This window comes from Hyperolius riggenbachi, chromosome 11 (assembly GCF_040937935.1).
Source record: "Hyperolius riggenbachi isolate aHypRig1 chromosome 11, aHypRig1.pri, whole genome shotgun sequence".
Classification (NCBI taxonomy): domain Eukaryota; kingdom Metazoa; phylum Chordata; class Amphibia; order Anura; family Hyperoliidae; genus Hyperolius; species Hyperolius riggenbachi.
Window position 1 is genome coordinate 53,431,031 of NC_090656.1, and position 18,314 is coordinate 53,449,344.

General features: G+C 44.8%; 1 protein-coding gene across 1 annotated transcript in view; it reads right to left on the reverse strand.

Moving 5' to 3' along the window:
- Positions 1–832: 832 nt before the first annotated feature.
- Positions 833–18,314, reverse strand: part of CDH16 (cadherin 16) — a 62,734-nt gene continuing 45,252 nt past the window's right edge. The window contains exons 6-8 of the mRNA XM_068259762.1: positions 14,466–14,609; positions 2,943–3,139; positions 833–841 (exon numbers count right to left, since the gene is read on the reverse strand). Of these exons, the coding sequence (XP_068115863.1) occupies positions 833–841; positions 2,943–3,139; positions 14,466–14,609 (350 nt within the window). The remainder of the gene's footprint in view (positions 842–2,942; positions 3,140–14,465; positions 14,610–18,314) is intronic.

Sequence of the window (18,314 nt, forward strand, 5' to 3'; positions counted from 1 at the left end):
AAAAATTGCGCAAGCAATCAGAGACTACCAAAAGAAGCCCCATTAGTCAAAAGCAAAGAAAGTGAAATTAATTTGGGTGGTAAGTTGTATGGTCGAGCAATAAACTGTTAAAGCGGTGAAGTGTTGAATTGTAAAAAATTGCTCGATCACTGTGCAGCTGGGGGGGGGGGGGGGGGGGTGGAGTTGGGGGTGGGAGGTTGTAAACCTGTACTGTACTCCTCTAGAGCTTATGAGAGACTAAATGTGGCAGCCTCCATATCCCTTTCACTTCAAGTGTACTTTGAAAGAAATAAAATATGAATCCAGGTAAACAATTTTGAATTCCTTTTACATAAGTTGCCTAATCCTACTTATACTGTAGTTGTGTGCTATCTTTGCCATCATCACCACTTCAGGGAAGCAGACATAAATGTTGTAATCAGTGAAGAATTAACTAGATAACAGTTAATGAATAATGTGCTAGAAATATTAAATGATAAAAAAAAGAAACATCCCAGTATTATTTTTTAAGGGGTCTCAAAATAGCGCCGGGCATAAGTCTGTATGAACATGACTGCAAAGCCATTTTTGGCACAGGCATACTAGGCAAGGCTCTGGAGTGCCCATCGGAGGCACCATAATGTCAAGCGCTGACGCGCGGGTGGTGTTACTAGGGCAGTAGAGGAACGCAACATTTTGAGCCCGAGCATGGTTGCAGCAGCGCTCAGATCTTACTCCGTAGGGTGGCCGCCCGTACAGCGCCGGTACCGGACCCAATAAACGCCCGGCTGGGGCAGGAGAGCAGCTGAAAGGTGGCGACTTCCCCGCTTATCAGCTTCCATGTGAAAGGGCCTTACATACACTGAGGAGGAGAAACACATGATAAAAACCGTCAGACCGCAAAAAGATCATAATACCAGTCTCATGACTCTTTTTTCTATGGTTCATGGAGATTGTATGTCGCAGATAAAAAGTTTTTATGGATGTGCTTATTTTTGAATTTTTGTATTTGCACAATAAAGGTGTATCAAGTTTTGTACAGCAAGATTGTGCTACAGCATCTCTTTTTATAGTCCTTTCTATAAGAAACAAGACTGCAAAAATAAAACAGCAACCCAATCACTTGTAGGCCCCAATTCAATAATCTTTTCTTCAGACTTTTTTTTTCCACACAAGAGCTTTAATTCATTAAGACACGTTTGGTAAAAAAGATAATATACCCCACTCAGTGTTTTAGACTTTTTTTTTCAAATAATACAATTGTTGCACATACAATGATAATCCGCGATTTACAGAAAAAACAAATGAGAACAAGGGATGGCCCTGTCTAGAACTTGTGGAGAAGCATGTGATCAGTTTGATCAGCTGATAGATTTGTAAGGCTCTGATTTGCTGCTCATGATCATGTGTTAAACCAGGAAGTCATCACAGCAAATCAGAACCTTACAAATCTATCAGCTGACCAAACTGATCACATGCTTCTCCATGAGTTCTCCTAGGCTGGGCCATCTCTAATGACAGCTTGCTAAGATTTTTACCTCATTCGGCATTTCATGCAGTATTTGATGGATTATTGTAGTGCAGGGAGAATGGATGAAAGATGTGATACAGATAGCATTTTTTTTTATTATTATAACGACAAGTAAAGAGCAAGTCCAAGCTGCATAAAATTAATATAAAACTTGTATCTACTCAAAATCATTAATATCTTATTACCATTGTTAATTAGTACATAATAATATTGTGAAATTAGGAAAGTATGTTTTTATTATTATCTTTCTTATTTTCCTGAATAGTGTAATTAGTTTTCCCCTGTTCTCTGCTCTGTTTCCTCCCTTCTCAGGGCCGGATTTGTACTCTTTACCGCCTTAGGCCACCGTCACCAGCCGCCCCTTCAGTATAGGTAGCGAGATGACCCCCCCACTTCCCTGTAGAATAGGTAACCTGATGACTCCTCCCCCTTTCACTCCAGTATAGCTAGCCAGACGACCCCTCCCCCTTCCCTCTAGTATACGTAGCAAGAGGACTCTTCCCCTCTTTCCCTCCAGTATAGGTAGCCAGATGACTCCCTTAATCCCTCCTTCTCCCCCCCATCCCCCCACCTTTCAGTATAGGTAGCCAGCTCGCCTTCACACTGCAGCAACCATCAGTGTCACTCATTTCTCCGCTCGTCTACAGTGCAGAAGCTTCCTCTTCCTTTCTATCTCCAATGCTGCCCATAGCCGCCGGCCACAATGCAAAAGTGCACAGAGAACCAGGTGGTTGTTGCACAGGCGGAAAGCATCAGAGTACCACGGTCAGGCACTCACCTGATCTCTCTGCATTGCAGCTTGCAAATGCTGCACCAGTTTAGCCTGCTGGTTTGGTGCTCTTCCTCCTGTGGTGCCCTAAGCATTAGCTGAGGTGGTCTTGGTCTAAATCCGGCCCTGTCCCTTCTATAACCTTCTGAATGGCTTTTAGTTACTGACAGTTCCAGGCTGGAGACACTAAACATCTCATTTGCCTTACAGCATGTGATAATCTCGGTGCACTGACATTTATGAGGTATTTACCTCACAAGTCGGTAATTTACCTCACAAGTCGGTAATTTACCTCACAAGTTGGTAATTTCAGCTTTCCATGCGATAACAGCCTTAGTGACTTGAGATGCCACAAAATGGTCAGTAAAATCAGCTGGTTTCTGCTTTACCTCATGTGGTTTTTATTCCATTATACAAAAAGAAACTTAGAACTTTCCTCCAACAGGTGAAGTGAAGTTTGATATTACTTTTCTTACCTACATGTTAGTACTTAGTCATTTGCTAGATGCTAAAAAGTATTTTGTAGTTCAGATAAGAAAACATCCTTCAAAAAGAAAAACTCAGGAGAAAAGTTTTTCTATCTTTTTTCTTTTGCTTTAAGATAAGAAGACTAGAGAAGAGTAGAGATTTCTTCTAAATATATTGCACTTTTGTCCAACTTACTTTGGCTATGATGAGAGGATAGTCTCCTTTGTGGTTTTCATGAATGGACACAGAGCTAGGAGCCTTCCAAGAATTTTCTGCAGCGATTATTTCGAGGCTGGCTGAGTCGGACAATCCCCGAGGACTTCCACCCAGATCAGTGACTTGAACTAGGAGGATAAAATGCCTAACGTCTCTCTCAGAAAGGTAGGTGACACCTGGATAAGATGAAAAGGCTGAATTTACTCTCAGGAATTTAGGTGACACTTGGAGAAGCTAAAATGGTTGACGTTACTCTCAGAAAGGTAGTTGACACCTGGAGAAGATAAAATGGCTGACATTACTCTGAGAAAGGTAGGTGACTCCTGGAGAAAAAAAAATGGCTGCTGGTACTCTCGGGTAGGTAGGTGACACTTGGAGAAGATAAAATGGATTACGTTACTCTCTGAAGGTAGGTGACACCTATAGAAGAAAAAAATGGATGACATTACTCTCAGGAAGGAAGGTGACACCTATAAAAGATAAAATGGATGACTTTACTCTCAAGAAGGAAGGTGACACCTATAAAAGATAAAATGGATGATGTTACTCTCAGGTAGGTAGGTGACACCAGGAGAAGATAACATGGCTGATGTTACTCTCAGGATGATCGGTGACACCTGGAGAAGAACATACTGTATATGATCTGTATGTCTCTAGTTACACATGACCATACATCCCATCACACCTTCATCATACCTCCAGTCACACCCTGAGCACACTGCCCATCACATCCTAAACACACCTCCCATCATTCCTTAATCATACCCTTACCACAACTCCTATCACATCTTCAGCATACCATAACCACACCTCCTATTACTAAACTTCTTAAAGTGAAACTAAAGTTACCTGGGGGAAAAAGTCGCCGCCATCAGGGGGGACAACTAACACTGGAGTGAGCCCCCCCATGCGCTGGCATTACCTCAGGCCATTTCTACAGGTGGACTGGGTGACCACCTGGAGTGACGGATAGAGCAGAAGGGGAGAGCAGGCATAGAACAGTAACTCACCTGTTTACATATGCTAATGTGCCACATGGACGCCACAAATGCGTACTTTGCGACGCAACGATCACCGAGTGCTCCAATTGGTTGCCACCGCTGCCCCGCCTTACATTGCGTGACATATGGCGGCTGTCCCAGCCGCCTACGTCACCATCTGCCTGTCTGGCCGCATAGTGTCCTCGCATGAGCGCGGACGCACTGGCGTCTACCCCACCCCAGTTCCCTGTCAGGTCCGCTATGGGCGGATTGATAGGAGATGGTGGTGGTGATTGACGGGCAGAAGGGGCTGCGGTGGTTAACCAAGGTGGGTGTCTGGGGATGGGAAGGATCTCATTTAAATGTACCTATGAGGTAGCAGCCTATAAGTTCCCCATCAGGTCCGGCAGCTTACAGACTGTTATGATTGGGGAGTTGTTTAGTACTTTGTGATTGGCTGCTGCATAATCATGTGTAGTATATAAACCTGTGTAAGAATTATCTATATGTGACAGACTTTCAGCATGAGCTTGATAAAGAGGTGCTAACCTCGAAACGTCACTGTTATTAGCTGATATGGTTTTATTTCAATAAAAGAGCATTTACTGAACGGGATGGTGCCGTCTGTCTCCCTACCTCAGTTCATAGTGAAAAATATACACTGTAGCATTATTTCAGAATGAAATTTATTTACCATAAATTGTGACAGGAACATAATCTAAGTTTTGTGATAAATGGTAGAAATTGCCAAACTAAATTTGCATTTTTTATCAACAGTAGCACTTTTTATGTTTAAACTGGAATTGGAAAATGTGCTTTTTCTATATTCCATATAATGAAAGTCTAGTTTGTCTTGGAAAGAAACCCAACATAAGTAGGGATAACGTTATTGCTGATTAAATTGGGACATAGCTAAAATATCAAAACTGCTCTGGTCCATAAGGGGGGGAACAAGGTCTGGATGCAAAGTGGTTAAGATATAGAGCCTTCCCTCTCCTTAGGTGACTATGGCCTCGATTCATCATTGTCTTTGAGATAACTTTTTCCAGTTTGTTAAATTACCGAATTCGAAGTTTAGCGATTTCTAGTTGTATTCATCAAGGTTTTTCCTCATTCGGTGTGAATTCGATAACAATTCGGTAACCATTCGGTAACGTGTCGATATTTCCATTTTACAGTGGTACTTTAACACAAGGCCATAAGATTCCCATGGAATTGTGGGTAAAAGGCAGTCCTTTGAGCACTACGTAGCAACATTCTGAATAGGGCTTAACACCTGGACCAGGATTCTGGAAGTGGTTGGGACAATCCCACAATTTGATAGGAGCCTTTTCTAAAAAATTATAGTGCAGCTAGCAAAATTAGTTAACCCTGGCACTGCCTGTGTTCTCTTACAAGATGATTCAAGAGAAATGCAGATGTCGTGTTATAGCAAATAAATCTATTCTCTTACAAATGTATATGGTTGCAGACCTTATTCTTGCCCTTCTGCGCCTTTGAATCACTCTCAGCTGATACATAACCACTTCAAATGGCTCCATCTTCTCTGTCAGCAATGATCTGACAGGAATAACGACAGAGCAGTGAAGGAGATAACTAATCCTAAATGTAACGCTAAACCACGCCCACTTTCTTTTTCATGAATTGCACTGTCTTCCGTTTTAGCGAATCGTTACCGAATCGTTAACGAATGTTCGCTAACAGCTGTAGATAACTTTGATGAATCCTGAAATGAAGTTAACAAATTCGGTATTTTACCAAACTGTTGTTAACAAATTTGCTAAGTGTTGATGAATCGAGGCCTATGTGACTTTTTCTTTCCACAGTTGCTTTAGTATTAGAGATGGCCTGAACATCAGCTTTTGGGTTCACGAACCGTGAAAAGTTTAAGTTTGCGTGAGCCGGGCGGACAGCCATAGACTTCAATGGGCAAGCGAATTTTAAAACATACAGGGACCATTTCTGGCCACAAAAGTGATGGAAAAGTTGTTACAAGGGGTCTAACACCTGGAGTGGGGCATGCCAGAGTGGGATACATGCTAAAAGTTCCTCGGAAAATTACGTATTTGTCGCAGAGTTGGGTTATAATCCCTAAAGGGCAGAAATCACATTACATTCCTAAATTGGAGGCATAAAGTACTTTAAAACATATTGTGTGTGTATACATTAATCAGGTAGTGTAAGCAGTGTACTGCTTCACAGTGATAGACCAAACTCACTGTTTAACGCACCGCCGCAAACAGCCACAAAGGATTGTCATTAGTTGACACTCTCGGGATACTGCGGTGTCCCAATCGCCACAAATTTTCGGAAGGCCTCGGAGTCCACCAGCTTGTATGGTTACAGCTGGCGGGCTAACAGTTTCAACAAGCCAGCTGTCAGACGCCGGGCAAGGGGGTGACTAGCAGACATTGGCTTCTTCCACTCAAATATTTCCTTAACGGACACCTGGCTGTGGGCAGAGGAGCAGGAACTACTCAAGGTGAGAGGCGGAGTGGAGGAGGGTGGCTGTGAAGGTGCGAGGGCAGCAAAGGTAAAGATGCTGGACCAGGAAGAGGAGGCAGAGGGTGGCTTTGCGTTTGTGTGCTACTTTTCCTCATGTGCTCATCCCATTGGTGTTGTGATGGGAGATCATGTGCCTTCGTAAGGCAATTGTCCCTAGGTGGGTTTTGCACTTTCCTCGACTCAGTTTTCGTTGGCAGAGATTACAGATGGCATTGCTGTAATCTGAGGCAGAGACACAAAAAAAAAATGCTACACGGGTGAGCTCTGGGATAAACGGCATTCTGGTGGTGGCAACAGCAGGCATTGAAGAGCGTGTTGGCTGGCTGACCCTAGGTGGCGATACATGCCGTCAGAAACTGCCACGAGCTGTTTGCGACGAGCTCCCCCTGCTGCTTACAGCAACTCATCTCCTCCTCCTCTCTGTCTCCCCCTCTGAACTGCCCCCCTGTTCATCTCGGCTCCCACGTGGCATCCATGCCCACATCATCACCATCCATAGCTTTGCTTAAATCAGACAATTCTAAAACTGCACCAACAACAGATAGTTCATCATCATCCTCACACCTTACGTCCATGTGTGTAGTGATGCCTAACTGAGACATATGAGGTGATGTTGGTTTAAAATCCCTAGCGCCTTCATCTTGTGACAACAATGGTTGTGGATCAGGAAATTCATTACAGGAATGTGTGAATAACTCCTCTGACAGCTCAAGTGGAGCGGCTGTGATGCTAGTAGTAGTGGTGGTGGCTGCCGGCTGAATGATAAGTAGTTGTGGGGTGCCTGAATCAGAGTAGGAGGAGGAAGATACGTCACGGTTCCATGGGGAAGCTGAGGAACATGAGGTGTGCTGCTGTGTAACCAGTCAACTACGTCCTCAGAATTTTGGGGGGTTGAGGGCACCTCTGAGCACTGTGCATTGTGCACTGTGCATTGGTCGAGGGCCACACGAAATCACACCAGCACAACCTCGAAAAGACCTGCGGGATGGTCTGCCTCTGCCTCTTCTTGTCATTTTTTCCATATTGGGGTATGTAGTAGTACTAACAATATTCAATAGTGGTAGACAGTGTGTGTAATCGCAAAAAGGCACACAATCAGTGTCAAATACACAGCAGCTGTGTGTGTATATCACTGGGCTGTGTACTACACACACAGAGAGATGTGTAGTTGTGATATTACAATGGTTGTAAAAAGGTTGAAGTGCTGTAAAAACAGTGTGTGCAACTAAATGGCTGCGTGGACTGTGGGCTGTATGCAGTGTGTCACCCACACAGAGAAATATCCTATAGTAAGTTCAATCACAAATACTACAGTTGGAAGCACTGCTAATGCACTGCTATTGGTACTGTGCTGGCTTGTAATAAAGATAGAACAGGATACTGGAGAACTACAAGGCCCAGCAAATGACTGTGTCTGCATGGACTATGGGCTGTATGCAGTGGGTCACTCACACAGAGAAATATCCTATAGTAAGTTCAATCACAAATACAGTTGGAAGATATGCACTGGTAATAGAGTGTGCTGGCGGAACTACAAGGCCCAGCTGTGACTGTGGGCTGTATGCAGTGTATCACCCACACAGAGAGATACCCTATAGTAAGTTCAATCACAAATACAGTTGGAAGATATGCACTGGTAATAGAGTGTGCTGGCGGATCTACAAGGCCCAGCTGTGACTGTGGGCTGTGTCCACAAGTCCTTAATGGCTCCTCCAGGCCGTCCCATTGTTGCTGGCAGTGACTCGATCTTTCAGCCTCTTGCCATTCTATTAGATCAAGTATTCAGGCCAAAGGTTGCTGGCATGAGGTCGTTTATATTGGACACTACATCCTTTTTATCAAAAATTGCTCAGGTTGGCAAGGTTGAGGGACCGGTACTGCTTTGCACAATGGACGTATCAAGCCTTTATACATCAATTCCACATGATAGTCAGGGCCGGCCCGCTCATGAGGCGGGGTGAAACTTTTGCCTCAGGCGGCAAATTTCCAGGGGCGGCAGTGCGGCACCCGCCCGTCCGTGGGTGCGGGGAGCCGGCCCGCCGAGCTGGAGGGGTAGCTGGCAGGACGGGGGTATTGGGCCAGCGGCGGGGAGGGGGGTCGGACCCCCCCCCTCCCTCGCCTGGGTCCCCGTCCTCCGCTCCCTTCCAGCCTAAATAGACGCAGCCGAAGTGTAAGAGGCACGGGCGGGGAGGACACTCACCTCCTCCTCGCTCCAGCGTGCGCTCCACTGACATCACTTCCTGCAGGACGCTGCAGGAAGTGACGTCAGTGGAGCGCACGCTAGGAAGAGGTGAGTGTCTTCCCCGCCCGTGCCTCTTACACTTCGGCTGCGTCTATTTAGGCTGGAAGGGAGCGGAGGACGGGGACCCAGGCGAGGGAGGGGGGGGGTCCGACCCCCCTCCCCGCCGCTGGCCCAATACCCCCGTCCTGCCAGCTACCCCTCCAGTTCGGCGGCCCCCCAGAGCGTGCCCCCCCCCCCCCCTCTCGGGGGGGGGGGGGGGGGGAAGGGGCGGCGGTGGCAATTTTTTTAAAATTTGCCTCAGGCGGCAAAAAGTCTAGGGCCGGCCCTGATGATAGTGGTATGAGGGTGATCGAGCGGGTATTATCCACAATGGCTATATCCCCAGCATTGCTCCAGGTTTTACTGGACCTACTTCGTATTGTGTTAACTCAGAATTATTTTATATTTGAGGGCATATATTACCAACAGCGCCAAGGTACTGCCATGGGCAGTAATATGGCTCCGGGGTATGCCAATCTGTTCATGGACGACTACGAAAAATGTTATGTTTACACTCATCCTGCCTATCTGTCTAAAATTTTGCTTTACCTTCGTTACATTGATGATATCTTTTTTATTTGGCAAGGGACAGCGGAAGACCTTACTGATTTCAAGAATGACTTGGACAATGCCTTACCCACTATCAAATTTACACTTGAATTCAGCCCCAGTGAAATCCATTTTTTGGATGTTCTGGTAAGCTTGAAAGACTGCTTTTTACATACAAGTCCCTTTAAGACACCCACTGATCGCAACACGTACTTGGCTGCAGACAGCTATCATCCACCTAGACTCAAGCGTGGATTGCCCTTTAGCCAGTTCTTGCGTATCCGCAGGATATCCTCTAATGATGCAGCTTTCTATACCAAGCAGGGAAGATGTATGAGAATTTTAAACAAAGGGGCTATAGTGAAAAGATTTTGAGAGAAGCTCTTGAGAGAGCTGCTGGCATAGAGAGGGCATCATTGCTACAATTTAAACCTAGGGAGAACTCTAAACGTATCCCTATGGTACTAACTTTTTCTCCTCTGTCTCAACAGGCAGCTCGTATTGTCCGTGAACACTGGCATATCCTGGGCAGTGATCCATCTTTATGTGACACCTTCGGAGAACCACCAATGTGTGCGTTTCACAGATCTAGGAGTATCCGGGACTCACTTGTACACGCTAATAGCACTCCGCAAAGAGAATCGGCAGGTAATTGGCTCACCAACTCTGCCAGGCCACAGGGGATGTTCCCATGCGGCCATTGTGCTCAGTGCAATTTTGTAGCGAGAGGGAGTTCTTTTTCCCATCCACGAAGTGGTGCCCGGTTCTCCTTTAATAACTTCGCCAATTGCTCCTCCAAGGGTGTCATATATCTTATTACTTGCCCATGTGGCCTAGGTTATGTAGGCCAGACTTCTAGAGAAATCAGACGCAGAATTAGCGAGCATCGCAGTAACATTAGATGTCCAGATTTGACATCCCCTTTAGCAAGGCATTTTCTGCAGGCTGCTCATAATGTCTCACAGTTGAGATTTCGTGTTATTGAGATAGTTCAGCCAGCCAAAAGGGGTGGTGATTTTGAGAAAAAGCTATTGCAGCGTGAAATGTTCTGGATATATAAATTGGATACTATGCATCCTCATGGTCTAAATGAGGAAGCTGACCTCTCATGCTTTTTGTAGAACCCTTTTTCAAATCATTCCATTGAGCCAACATTGCTGATGAATAACTATGTCATTTCAGCTTTTAATAATTTTAATGTTTATACATACTTCTATTTGGACAATAAGTTTCTGTCTTGGTGTTAACTGTTGTACTCATATACGTATTCTGTTTGTATTTTAGCATGGCAAGAACATCACACCGTTCAACAACATCATCTTATTGCTTCTGACAAGTACTGTGGATTTCTAAGTCCTAAAATTAGCTGCAGTTCCTTCTGCCACCACTATACACTTGTGGCGCTGCTCCCTAACCCCTATACAAGCGTGGCGGCCATCTTGGGATTGGAGCTCTGTGACACTCCTTCCCATTGCCAGCCAACGCTATGGAGGTTGTGGATGTCTGCGCGTCATCGCGTCACAGGGCCGGCCCCGGTGTGATGGCCTCTCTTAGATGAACAGGTGTATATAAACAGCGCAATACGGACTTTTCATCCAGGACACCGCCGCTCTGCACAACTTTGCTGTTGCCTCCAGCTACCTACAGCCAAATCCCATTGAGAAAGGAATCTATTTCCGAAACGCCGCGCCGTCTGGGTAATACAGCAGTGTTCGTTCTTATCACTGTGATTTATATGGACTTTTGTTGTGTCATATGTTGCTGTTTATTACTTCAGTGTTGTTTAGCCAGTGCATGGTACTGTTTCATTCCTCTGATGCACCAGCTAGCAGTATGGTGTTATAGCATACATGTTGAATCATTGTACTTGGATGTATACCATGCATTTGGCTGTGCATTAATGTTAATATTGCCTGCACAAATCACTTTACATGTCTTTTGTATGTCTTGTCAGTATTTTCAATACAGACCTTTTTTTGCATCAGAATATACAAGGTGTGCGTGTCCTTTCACTTCATACTGGTACTGTCTTTTAGACATAGCACCCAAATGCATTGCAACTTAAGCTGAATCTGTTTACTCTCAGTCCTCAAGTTGTCTTTCTGTATGCAGTGTGTCACACACACAAAAAAAAACCATAGCAGAAGAATGTTAGCCCTCAAAAGGGCTTTTTTAGGGTGCTTTCAGCAATAAATTTCAGCGAGGAGCAAGCTAAACAACAGCCTAGCTAACTGTCCCTGTCTCTGCAGCAACCTGTCCCTTCCTCTCACTAAAGCAGCAGCCGGAGACTGAGAACATGGCCGGCGCTGCTGTGTTTTTATAGGGGGGTTGGGGTCTGTGGGGGAGTGCAGCCTGATTGGCTGCCCTTTGTCTGCTGACTGTCTGTGATGTAGAGGGTCAAAGTTTAGGTATAGGGGGCGGGTTGAACACGCTATGTGTTCGCGTCCCGCAGCAGTTGTGACCAGCTGAATTACGCCGGGAACTGTCTGCTGGCGAGCCGTTCGGGCCATCTCTATTCAGTATTGCTTTAATATAACTATATGAAGATGGATAACACAGTCGAGACAGGACATAAGCACTTTCAGTTTTGGAAGCAGAATTCCTCTCAGTTCAGACTTCTCACTAAAGGCAACCAAGGAAAATGTCAGCCAGAGCCCGCATCTAGCCAAGCTATGAATTCAAGAATGGCATCTTCAGCAGTGGGCAGTTAATTACGTCAGTTAAGTATTTTCTCATCAGCATCTTCAGAGAATTGTTTGGACAGGTGAGAAATTATGATTGTTCTCAATCGAAGCAATGCTTTGCAATCACATTTCTTATTGGTCACGGTTACACTTTAACTTTTGTCCATTCTGCAGAATCATTGAAGTGAGGGTTTGTAAAGATTTGTGTATTGACAACTTAAAGGACCACCGAGGTGACATGTGACATGATGAGATGGACATGTGTAGGTGCAGTGCCAAGCACACAAATAACTATGCTGTGTTCATGTTTTCTTTCTCTGCCTGAAAGAGTTAAAAATCAGGTATGTAAGGAACAGTTTCTGTCTGGGCCGGGACTGGGTCAGACTATAGCCTAACCCTCAGTGATAAGGAATTACAGACATAAAACACTTCCCTGGCAGTAAATGGCTTCTGAGAGCAATAAAAAGATAACAATGGCCAATAGTTCATAGATTTTAGACCTGTCTTACTTCAATGCATATCATTGAGAAGAAGTCATGAAACAGTAAAAACTTAAAAAGTAGTTAAATATAAAATAAAACTGTGGGATAAATAAAAGAATAGTCATTTTTAGAAGAAGGAGGATAGATACAATTGTTTATCTCCTTAGTTTATTTTTACTCGGATGTCCTTTGAAGCAAACCTAAACTGAAAACTAAACTTATTACATAATTAATTGTTTGTGTGGTACTAATGGTTAATAGACATTTCTAAGACATAATTCTTTTTTCTACCTACATAAGACTGAATTCTAAACAGCAGCCATGTCAGTGTGGTGTAATATCTGCTTCATTCAGCTGCAAAACAAAACAAAAAAAACAAACAAACAAAAAGAAGTTGTTGAGTGAGCAGGCAGGTTGGAGATTGCTGAGGACAAATTGAAGATTAATGAATTGGTGAAGTAGATTTTTTTTTCCTTTCACCTTTTACAAACAATATGGATAATTTCCATATAAAACAATGATCTATTAGTCTTCAGTAGTATATAACAGGCTTTGCCTGAGTTAGTGGGTGATTCAGGTGCTGACAGGAGCTAAAGTTATCCTGCACACGACTTCTGAACAGGGCAGAGCATTAGCTCGCATTCGCTTCTGCTGAATGGATTGCCCTTGGCATTATAAACCTGTAAGCTGTGCAGAAAGTGAGCACATTGTATAGCCTGGCCCTGGATGAATCACATAAGGGATGAAAGGCGATTCATTGATATTAACGCTGCTGCTTATTCAATGCTTACAGCCAACTAATCTTGTGTCACAGCAGCACAATAAAAAAAAACAAAACACATTTATGATAGTTGGTTTACCTATAAAGGAGGATATTAAGAGTAAGTTTCCCTGTAAACCTTTTTTTATAGCAGATCTAAACTTTAAATGTGTTCATTACAGGGAACCTGAAGCAAGAGGTATATGGAGGCTGCCATATTTATTTTCTTTTAAACAATACAAGTTGTTTAACTATTTAGAAGCCAATTTAGTGGTCTAGGCAAATTTATTTTAGCACATCGTTTTTTATTTCTTATTTGTTACATTTTCCTGCTTCTAATTAGTACTGTTGCAATGTGTATATATGACCACTTGTCACTAGGGGGCAGTGTGAGACAATAATAGAGGACTTCTGCTTTCAGTTTCTATATTTCTGCTAGTAGAGAGAGATAAAAGCATCCCAAGAATTTACAGCATAACGAATTCTGACAACCGAAGTCATAAGCAGTGCAATTGAGATAACTCTATTGAAGTTGCTAATGGGTTAAGAATGTCACAAATAAGTATTGATCTGACATTAAATCACAACTAAAATGAGAGAGGTATGGAAGCTGCCATGTTTATTTCCTTTTAAAGGATAACTGTAGTGAGAGGGATATGGAGGCTGCCATATTTATTTCCTTTTAAGCAATACCAGTTGCCTGGCAGCCCTGATGGTCTATTTGCCTAAAGAAGTGTCTGAATCACACCAGAAACAAGCATGCAGCTAATCTTGTCATATCTGTCTAAATTTGTCAGAAACACCTGATCTGCTGCATGCTTGTTCAGGGCCTATGGCTGAAAGTATTAGAGGCAGAGGATTAGCTGAATAGCCAGGCAACTGGTATTGCTTAAAAAGGAAATAAATATGGCAGCCTCCATATCCCTCTCACTACAGTTATCCTTTAAACAATGCACATTGCCTGGTCATCTTACTGATCCTCTCCCTCTAATACTTTTAGCCAAAGACCTTGAACAAGCATGCAGATCAGGTGCTCTGACTGGTGTGACTGGATTAGCCGCACGCTTGTTTCAGGTGCATGATTCAGACACTACAGACCCTATTGATGCATAAAAAAGATCAGCAGGTCAGGCAATTGCTATCGCTCAAAAGGAAATAAATTTGGCTGTCTCCATACCCTGCATACTTCAGGTTCCACATGTATTGGTAGATCTGAGGTACCATGCGATTTAATCACACATGGGGTTATAAATACTATTACCTTCCTCTGTTAAGGACACAGCTCCTGTCCTCGGATCTATCTGGAACAGACCGTCGCCTACTTGGACAATTTTATAACGCAAGTCCGCGTTTTCTGTTGCTGGATCGTCAGCGTCCGTGGCCACAATGTGCAGGAAAGAAACTCCTGTAATTTTAGGGGAAAAAAACACACATTGGCCCAAGGCTGGTGGAATGTGGGGTACCAATGTACTAAAAACGAATCCTAAACCCTATGGCAGCAAACAGCCCATGTCTACAAATATAGCACAATGATTTAGCTTTCTATCATCACGTAAGACATTGTTATCTGCAGCAAGTATATAAGTCTCAAACATTTGTATCCAGGCAGTGAAGTGCATTGCAGGCTCAACTGGGTGTTAAAGAAAACGTACAGGTTGTGTTAGTGCTAGAGCAGGAATGTCAAACAAAAATACAAAGTGGGCCGACATTGAACACTGGGACTAAGTCGCGGGCCAACCTCAATGTCTAATGGCCACCTCCCTCCCTTATACATTTCTCTGGTGTTTAATAGCCTCCTCCCTACCGAGTCCCGTATACAGTTCCCTGGAGTCTAGTGGCCTTCCTCCCTCCCCTGTACAGTTCTCTGGTGTCTAGTGGCCCCCTCCCTCCCCAATACAGTTCCTTGGTGTCTAGTGCTCTTCCTCCCTCCCCTGTACAGTTCCCTGGTGTCTAGAGCCTTCTTCCCTCCCCTGTACAGTTCCCTGGTGTCTAGTGGTCCCCCTCCTTCCCCAATACAGTTCCCTGGTGTCTAGTGGCCTTCCTCCCTCCCCTGTACAGTTCCCTGATGTCTAGTGCCCCCCCTCCCTCCCCTATAGTTTGTCATGTATGTGCTAGAGCCATCCTCAACGCCAATTTGTTGTGTTCAATAGTGACGGTGGCAGGATATCTGAAATTATGTTTGTTTACAGCATTCACCAACTCTCTACATAAGCTTTGTCTGCTCTCCGTCCATCTAGCCAGGCAGCACAGGAACCAACGACCCACCACAGTTTAAATAACCTTAAGTGGTAATACAAGTAGAGCAGTGACATCTACAGGCCAGAAGTATGTACACCACACATCTGTTGTTATCAATGTGTAAATGTGCTATGTTTATTTTTAGGGTTATACATTTCTCAATAGCACCAACCCATTTCCAAAATGCTTGTTGTCTGCATACACAGTGCTGCCTCCTAAAAGACATGATGTTAAAGGCAAGCGGGGGAACAGGGATCATGTAATCAGATGTGGCTGCTTTATAGCAGCTGAAATTCGCTGCAATGGATGTAGACCGCATGATGATGCTCTTAATTGAACAGTCAGTAAGCTGTGATTTGGTCAGTGATGACTCAGTAAGCTTAAAAAGGGAACATAACTTAAATGGGCTGAGCCCCCCAGCAAGGTTTGGCAGCCCAGGGCTCCCCTCCCCCAGAATGGCGCACCATGTGAGCTGCCCCTCAAACCCCCATGTGCGCAGCTCCCAAATAACCCACCACCACCACGCCCTTGCAGAGTAGCTGCAGTGGCGTTTCATACTTTACCTTGTCTCAGTGGCAGAACAGAACAGGTACTCCTTGCTCCTCTAGGTGATAGGCTACACGGCGGCCACACAGACAAGCAAGGAGGAACTGTCCTGCCGCAGAGTCAGGGGTAAGTATGAAGCTTCTGCCACTACTTAGCACTCCAGGACCAGACCCCTTTAGCCTCTGCCCCTCCCCAGAAATGGAGGGGTTGTAGAGGTATGCCCCCCTGCTTTTAGCGTTAATGGGTCCAGGCCTTGTAAGGTTTTATTTTTGCCTTCTCCTGGATCAGCCAGGGCCGGTTCTAGCCAAAATGGGGCCCCAGGGCAGAAGTAATCTGGGGCCCCAACACCAATACACACCACCACACATTCCCCCCCCCCCCCCCCACGTGCGCGCGGCTGCCGCTGGCCAGACTCCCCCCTCGCTAGCTCCTCCCCCCCGCAGTGTAATAAAGGCAGTGGGAGACACACTCACCTCCCAAATGATGCAGGCAGTGCAGCTCCTGTCTGTCTCCCCTGTAGTGCTTGTCCTTCACTTCCTGCTTCTCCGTTCAGGCACTAGAGCCCAAACAGATTAGCAGTAAGGGGGAGCTGCACCACCTGTCTCCCACTGCCTTAATTATACTGCGGGGGGACAGCGTGCAGGGGGGGGGGGGGATAAATGAGCTGGGGGGGATCTAGCCAGCGGCAGCTGCGGGGGAGCGCACAGGGGTATCTGGCAGCCCAGCAGCCACATGATTTGAGACAAAGGGGGACACTCGGGGCCCCTAAGGATGCAGGGGCCCTGGGCCAGTTGCCCTCTTTGCCTCTATGGCAGCGCCGGCTCTGGGATCAGCTGAAATAATGAGGGTGCAGGCTGCAGGGGTGTACCTGGGTAATATAGAGCCTATGGCAAGCAATTAAATTGCCCGCCACCCCCTCCCCCCCCTCCTTTCCTCGGTCAGGAGCTCCCTTCCACTCTCACAAACATGTGTTATCATATTTGCCTGTTTTTTTTTTGGGCTCGGGATATTGTTGAAGTTACTTTTTTGGAAATATGTCTTCCTATTCCCTCTCTGTCTACTTTCCTAACACTGAGACAAGTACACCCTACATAAAATTACGTAGCCCCAGATAACAGAATTAATCTGATTTGAGGGGAGGCACAGTCCAGGAGCAGGCATAGCAGGCACAGCGCAGGAGCAGGTGTGGCGCCCATGGCGTGAGCCATGCCTGTACCCCTCTAAATACACCAAATATAGTTTTTTTTTTTAACTCAATGTCTTTTTTCAACCCAGCTAACTCTGTGACTATGTAACATTAGGGTCAGTTTTTCAGAATCGTGTTTGTTCACTGATAATCTCTGAGGTGCCTTAGCAGACCAGGCTAATTGTTTATTATCCCCAGCTTGGCTAGCTATGGGATGACATCATTTCAGTAGTGTCTGGAAACTTTGCAGGGTTCTGTCAGAGTGAACTGCTGCCCAGAAGGTCTGTTTCCCCCATGCTGACACGGCACCACAAGGAGGGGAATCCCCCTGAGATCATACTATGTGCTGCAGCTCATTTGTTTTACTCTCCAGGCCGCTGTCATTAGAGCCTGAAATTGTTTATGTAGCTCAGTCAGTGGCTTTTGCTGGAAGCCAAGAGGGCTCTTATCAGCCAACATGTGTCTTCTGACTTGAGGGATTGAAGGACCACTGTTGCAAAAATCTTAAAATTTTAAATACTGTATATGTATATAAACACATACAAATAAGAAGTACATTTCTTCCAGAGTAAAATGAGCCATAAATTACTTTTCTCCTATGTTGCCGTCACTTACAGTAAATAGTAGAACAGAGTAACTAAGCAGCTCGGGGTGACCCAAACTATTAGGAATGTATAGGGGGATAAAAGAGACCAAAAAGCCCTCCTACTAAAATGCAATGCTTGGTGTAATTTGCCTTCTTAAAACAGAAGTAAATTTGCAATAATTCAGCTATAAGTTAATATTTGTGGTTACCCACAATGCACCACTACTGAATATGCAAATTATCTCTCTTCGCCCCTGTAAGCCAGTCTAGCACCCAGAACCGCTGGTGTATAGCAAGCCTATAGCTTAAAACATTTTACACAGCCACATCAACCCCACATGTAGACAGCCCGTTTCAGACTTTTGGTCCTCATCAGTACATGGCAGGGATTGATATGGCTTTATGGGATAGGGTTTGGACCAGTACAACTAAGTAACCAAGCAGCTCGGGGTTATACTTTTCAGTAGTGGTGCATTGTGGGTAACCACAAATATTCACTTATAGCTGGATTATTGCAAGTTTCCTTCTGTTTTACGAAGGCAAATTACACCAAG